Source organism: Dermochelys coriacea, chromosome 9, assembly GCF_009764565.3.
Source record: "Dermochelys coriacea isolate rDerCor1 chromosome 9, rDerCor1.pri.v4, whole genome shotgun sequence".
NCBI lineage: Eukaryota > Metazoa > Chordata > Testudines > Dermochelyidae > Dermochelys > Dermochelys coriacea.
In genome coordinates this window covers 77,133,864-77,140,839 of record NC_050076.1, presented here as the reverse complement: position 1 = coordinate 77,140,839, position 6,976 = coordinate 77,133,864, and the positions used below count along the sequence as shown (strand labels likewise).

Here is a 6,976-nt window from a genome sequence, read left to right as displayed (position 1 = left end):
CAAAATTTGATAGAACTCAATGTAAGATGGAAGTTGAAATGCATTTGTTGAATGTATTTCCAATACTGTTAAGAAGTCAGTGGGAGCTGAAAGCACTAATCGGGCATGCAAAGCAGCTTGTCCATAGTTCTCTCAACTGAATTTCTTCTCATAAGATCAAATAAAATGGAGGTTGTTGTTTAGCTCACTATCACAAAGAGCTGTAGAGAGATAAAAATTACACAATTTCTCACTTGTTTAGAAGCCAAATGTTCTATGAATAAATTCAGAAAAATCTAATACCAAGGAATACACCATAAATCCAAACCTCAATCAAATTAATTTCAACTCTTCATAAATTTTGAAGTAACTGCTTTCCAAGAAATAATTTATCCATCCACAAGAATATTGCAGCAATCTTTTTATTAGGGCTAATACAAGAGAATATCATCTCAAAGATGGGAGAGTTAGTCTAGACACAACACAAGAAAATGCCCAATACATAAATGGATGTTCCTCCAAAAATTCCTGAGAATCTTAACGTGGCCCCTGTTTTACTGAAATGTCACTATTTAGACAGTCCATCAATAATTCCCATTATATTATTTACATGTGCAGTGTTTATGGAAAACTATTGTTTGAGTTTCAGATACATGTGCTGTTCACATCAACTTTTCTTATGTGGCTTCTGACAACATGTATTTTCAACTAAGAGATCACCACATAATTCAGTTATTCCTTCGAAAACTGATTTTTTGCATATAAACTCCCCTTAGAATGTTATAACAGACTGTATGCAGTGTTGTTGTGACCATGTTGGTCCAGGATATGAGAAAGGCACGGTAGGTGAGGTAATATCTATCTATCTATTTATCTATCTCTCCTTCTGTTGGTAAGAGAGAAGTTTTTGAGCTCACAAAGAGCTCTCCTGCGGGTCTGGGAAAGAGTGTCACAGCTACATAGGTTTCAGAGTTGCAGCCGTGTTAGTCTGTATTCACAAAAAAGAAAAGGAGTACTTGTGGCACCTTAGAGACTAACAAATTTATTTGAGCATAAGCTTTCGTGAGCTACAGCTTCCTTCATCAGATGCATTCAGTGGAAAACAGCTACATAGAAAGTGGAACAGCTTGTTTAGCATAAGTAGCTAACACATATTTCAAAGGACCATTCAAGGTGATTAATACCCCTCCAGTCATGGGGAGAGAAGGGCAGAAAAAAACAACTACTTATACTAAACAATCTGTTCCACCTTCGATTTAGCTGCGACACTCTGAGTACTTTTCCCAGAGCTGAAAAAGAGCTCTGTGTAAGCTCAAAAGCTCGTCTCTCTCACCCACAGAAGTTGGTCAAATAAAAGATATTACCTCACCCACATTGGCTTTGTCTACACTACCACTTTACAGCGCTGAAACTTTCTTACTCAGGGGTGTGAAAAAACACCCCCCTGAGCGATGCAAATTTCAGCACTCTAAAATGGCAGTGTAGTTAGTGCACCAGCACTGGGAGCCACGTTCCCAGCACTGGTAGCGAGTCCCCTCATGGGGGTGGGTTTTTTACAGCACTGAGAGAGCTGTCTTCCACCGCTGGTGCCGTGACTACACCCGCATCAGCGCTTTAATGCTGATAGTGAAGACATACCTCTTGTGTCTCTCTAACAACATTAGACTGCATTCTTATGAAGATGACTAGATTAGATTAGATCAGATCCTTGGGAAAATAGCCTTGAGAGTTTTTGCCAACGCGCTCACATGCATTACTTTTGCACTACACTGAATCAATAGGTACATAAAACTTGAATTTTGAGCTGTAATATTGTTAGCCTGAATGGTCAGTGAGCACTAAATGAACAATTGCAAAATTACTGGTAACATAACAACAGCTGGTTTTGGTTCTTTTAATCTTGAAAGTATCATGGAAACAGAAAGTGAATCAAATGAAAGAACAAAATCTGAAATTGTGCCTGATGGCAGCTCCACCAGAAAACTATAAAAACGGAATTGCAAAGGATTAAAAACCATTGTTGCATTTAATCCTTTCCCCTCATTTCAAACCCACACACATACAGTGTGAAGGAAAGCACAGCCCTGTAACAGGAGTTTGAAACAAAAACTACTTACGTAAACATCAACACACTTCATTCATACTGTAGGTATTTCCAGCCACTGGGAGAGTGATGGCACCAGGACTGGAAGCATTTTGCAGTTCTAAACACTTGTTTGTTTTACAACAAAACACGACAAACACTGAGTCAACCCCATATTAAAACCAAGTAATAAAAACTTGACAAAGTGCAGAGATTAAGGTTTTAAACCTGGGTGGAGGAGCATTATAATCAACCTGGGAAACTGAGCTGTTGTGTTTTTTTGTGTGTTTTATAATGACCAATGATATAACGCAAGTTTTAGCAGGGGCTTTTTTATGCAAAGTTGTATTTAAAAAAAAGTTATATTTGATCAGAAACTCAAATATGCCTTTCTTATTAACATATATTAAATGTTTTAAGGACACTGTTGAAGACAGAACTTGCCATCATCAAAGAATAGTGGAAAAATGAGCTTGATTGCCAGTGTCCTAACAAAACATTCAGTAAAATCCTTCCTCATATGAAAGACACAATAATACCTGCCTTCAAATCCATCCAAATCATGGGAGACTCCCTTCCAATGAGTCTGTGGGGCTAATCCACACTCGCTGCCCTCAAAGAGCCCTGCTGCTGCCAAGCTCCATGAAAGTAGCCATCCCCTTCCCTTGCACAGTCCATGTCCGTCTCACTACACTGTGCTGGCTATGCATGATAAGCACGTGCAACAGGCACAGAGGCCCAGCACTGCTGACAGTGCTGCCGAGATCCGCGACTGGCGCTCATACTTCAGGGCTTTCTTCACCTCCTCATTGGACTGGGACACATAATCCAGTGTATGCAGGACGTTGTACTCAATGTTGTTGATGACCTCGTGCTGCTCGGAAACCAGCACCTCCAAGTGTAGGAAAAGCGAGTACAGCTCACTGATCTGGACCTCTAGGTCCATCAGTTGTTGGTGGCGTACTTGGGCCATGGCCAAGTGCTGCTTGGCCTTGAGCACTTCCAGGTCCTGGCCCACAATCTGAGGAGCAACAGGGCTTTCCACTAGCTGATTAATGTCCTCTTCACGTAGGCTCAAGCCCGCCAGCTCGGTTTGCCTCATGATCTGCTCCTTCAGCTTCTCCACGTACTCCATCTCCTTGGCATAATGGTGAGTGATGATGTCTCGGTACCGGCTGATTAGGACGGAGAGCTGGCTCTGGTGGATGCGGTATCCTGCCAGCCACTGTTTGCTGTCTCGGGCCAGTGTGTCTTGAATCCCATAGAGCTGAGGCTGGATGACTTTAGCCTGAGTAGTGAAGGAGGCCTTAATGTTACTTAGCTCTTTCTTTTCTTCATAAACGCTCTCCTTGGTGGTGCAGCACAGCACCCGCTGCTGCTTCTTTTGGATGCTCTCCGATAACTCCTCCAGTTTACTCAGGCCCAGCGAGAGATCTGACACTTCCTGGAATATCTTGCTCAAGGGATTGGTCTCATCCTCCTTGAAAACCGGGTTATCAAATGAGAGGGTATCATCAATATCCAAAGAGTCCTCATCTTCGCTAACTCGGATCCTCAATTCCTCCAGCCTGTCCTTCATCTTCAGCTCCAGCTGCTGGCAACATCTGTGGGAGAGGGACACAAAATGCACACATCAACTCTGTAAAGAAGTCAGAGAGAGTTAGGATCTTTTGCGTCAGTGGAGCTGTTAAAATCTTCCCTCCCAGAGTTAGAGCAAATATTGACCAAGGCAATAGGCTTACCCAGAGTTTATTCTGCATCACATGGCTAACTAATACCGGCTAGGTTAGATTGCATGCCAACAGTGGGCGGCACACTTCACTGCTATACAGAAACTGAAGGAACCAACTTTGTTAGAACAATCGCAGGGAAACGTTAAGGAAAGAGAAGAGTGCATAGTCCACTAACCTGATAACAAGGTGACAAAATGCTAATTCTGAAAAAACCACAGCGCTCTGATCAGATACAAGAAAAACCAGAATTCACATAAATGCCATCATACAAAACTGTTTTTGACTTTCAAAGTTTAGGATCAAATAATGATGTGGCTGCTGGGATTGTTTGGAATCTGATTGTTTTGGAATTAGCAATCCGAATATGTTTGTCAAGAAAAAAATCATCACTAAAAGTCTGATTCCCTCCAGTCATAAATAACTGTATTATGCCATGGGGTCATGTTTAAGAGAAGCAAGAAAAAGCAGTGGAGAGGCATACCAATCTATTGAGGGAAAGGGAGAAAAACTAGAGACATGTTTATGAGGCCTGGTCTAAACTGGAAACTTACATGGGTGCAGCTATGTCTCTCAGAGGTGTGAAAAATCCACACCCCTGAGAGACAGCTATACTAACTAGCACTAGGTCAAGGGAAGAATTCTTCCATTAACCTAACTACAGCCTCTCTGTGAGGTTGATTACCTACACCGATGGGAGAACACCTCCTGTTGGCATAGGTAATGTCTACACTGAAGAACTACAGTGGCGCAGCTATAGCTGCACCCCTGTAAGGTTTTAAGTGTAGACATACCCTAAGGTTGCACTTCCTCTATAAAGCCTACTCTGGAGGACTTCATTCAGTCTTGATGCACTAAGGGTTAAGACTAGTGTAGAGAGTTAGTTAGATGCTTCTTTTGCTTTTCCGCAGAGTATATTCTATGCATGTCATTTTAGCAAAGTTCACCTGACATCATTGTCTATTGACTTCTCCTGTTACATTTTCTTGTGCCATAAAGTCATGTGACAGGAGTTAATTCCCTCTTCCTGTAAATATTCTTTAAACGGTGTGTTACTTATTACAGCTAAAGTACATGAGAGTACCCAGAACAACAACAATGAACAGTTGTGCGTTTCAGAGATCACCAAGTCCCAGGCCAGAACTTTGGCAGCACTCCAGACTCTAAGAGCTCTAACTCAGTCTTAGAGCATCAGTTTTTTCTTTAGTGCATGGATAATTTTCTGTGTTTCACTCTATGGGTTATGGTAAAGCTCAGAGCTTATGACTGTTGGTTTCAGTGACACTAGTAAACTGGTTTCACAGTAGCAGCCGTGTTAGTCTGTATTCACAAAAAGAAGAGGAGTACTTGTGGCACCTTAGAGACTAACAAATTTATTTGAGCATAAGCTTTCGTGAGCTACAGCTTCCTTCATCGGATGGTATCAGTTTAACTGTCATTTAACAGGCTCATAGTAAGTCACAAAATGAAATCATAACTTTGCATTTCTATATTGCCTGTCATCAGATGTTAGGGCAGTTTACAAATATTAATTAATTAAAGTCCTGATCCAAAGCCCATTGATGTCAACTACCATTCAAAACAACCCTGGAAAAATATGTAAATGGTATTAGACTTACTTAAAAGATGGATAAACTGAGACACAGCGAAGTTAAATGACTTACCAGTGAGTACTGCAGATCAAGAGTCATGACTTTCATTCACCTAGTCTAACCACCTACAATCGGTTTCAGAGTAGCAGCCGTGTTAGTCTGTATTCACAAAAAGAAAAGGAGTACTTGTGGCACCTTAGAGACTAACGAATTTATTTGAGCATAAGCTTTCATGAGCTACAGCTCACTTCATCGGATGCATCCGATGAAGTGAGCTGTAGCTCACGAAAGCTTATGCTCAAATAAATTTGTTAGTCTCTAAGGTGCCACAAGTACTCCTTTTCTTTTCACCTACAATCGCTCTCTCTCTCTGCCAAATCCTTGACTTTCTGCTGAGCTAGAATGCTATGGGCCAGAGCCTGATCTCATTTACACCTGCACAAACCTGAATTAGCTCCATTGAAATCAGTTACATCTATTTTACACTAGTGTGGCTGAGAGCAGAATTTGGCCCGGTAAATCTAGCAACCCAATGAGAAAAATAAAACCCTTTATCACCAATCTTGGCAACTCTAGTTCAACTCTACTTGAACTCTATTTTTTGCGTCATTGTGGTACTTGTGCTGATATTTCCTGTTTTCTATGAAGGATAAATACATATTTAATATATGCTGAAAGGGGCAATTTAAACTTTTCGTAAGATGCACCATTACTCCTGATAGCAATAGCAAAATATATATATATATATATATTTTTTTTTTAATCACAATAAAAATTAAGGTTAGGACTATAACTTTTTACAGGTACCCTAATATTTCTATATGGCTATGATTGACCAGAGATGACTGTTAAAAAAGATAAAGGCATGAATGCACTGAAAGGAAGAACCTGATCCCTTCAAACTAACTGTAATGAGTAATAAAAGTCCATTTATAAACCACATTCATATAATAACCCATCTGAGAGCTATCAATGTGCCTTGAAAAACAGCTCTCAATAATGATATAATTGGGGGGAGGGAAATGACCATATTTCATGACAAACTTTTATTGAAAAGATCAGATTTAGGAAAAATCACTTGTTTCCTCTACCATTGAAAAAAGCTGAAAGCATTTTAAAAAAGGAGAAATGTTGATGGGATGATAACTGGTAATTATTGGAAATTTCAGAGGATAAGCGCAGAGATTCCAGGTGAAATGGAAGCCCCAGCTCTTTTTAATTCCATGTATAAATCATTGTATCTGATCATACAGATTTTATGTGACTAGTTCATTTCTGCTGTAATATCACTGAAGTAACAATAACAAGTATTATTTTGCATATTGCAGGTGTGCTCACAATGTGCTAGGCACTTTCCAGACATAGGAACACATATTTCCTACCCCTTATATAACATTTTTCATCCACAGGTCTCAAAGCACCTTGCAAAATATTAGTATACCAATTGCTGAAATAAGGAAACCGAGTCACAGAGCGATTAAGGTCTCAATCCTGCAAGATACTGAGCATTTTAGTCCCAACCCAGCAAAGTATTTATGCATATGCTTAACATTAAGCACATGACTAGTCCTACAGTGGTTTGCTTTGCTGGA

At 40.2% G+C, this 6,976-nt stretch overlaps 1 protein-coding gene across 1 annotated transcript; it reads right to left on the bottom strand.

Annotated features, from left to right (window-relative positions):
* Nucleotides 1-387: 387 nt before the first annotated feature.
* On the bottom strand, nucleotides 388-3,714 carry LOC119861532 (syntaxin-3-like). The gene has a single exon (XM_038416772.1). The coding sequence runs from the start codon at nucleotides 3,639-3,641 to the stop codon at nucleotides 2,751-2,753; it is 891 nt and encodes a 296-aa protein (XP_038272700.1). The 5' UTR covers nucleotides 3,642-3,714; the 3' UTR covers nucleotides 388-2,750.
* Nucleotides 3,715-6,976: the final 3,262 nt, after the last annotated feature.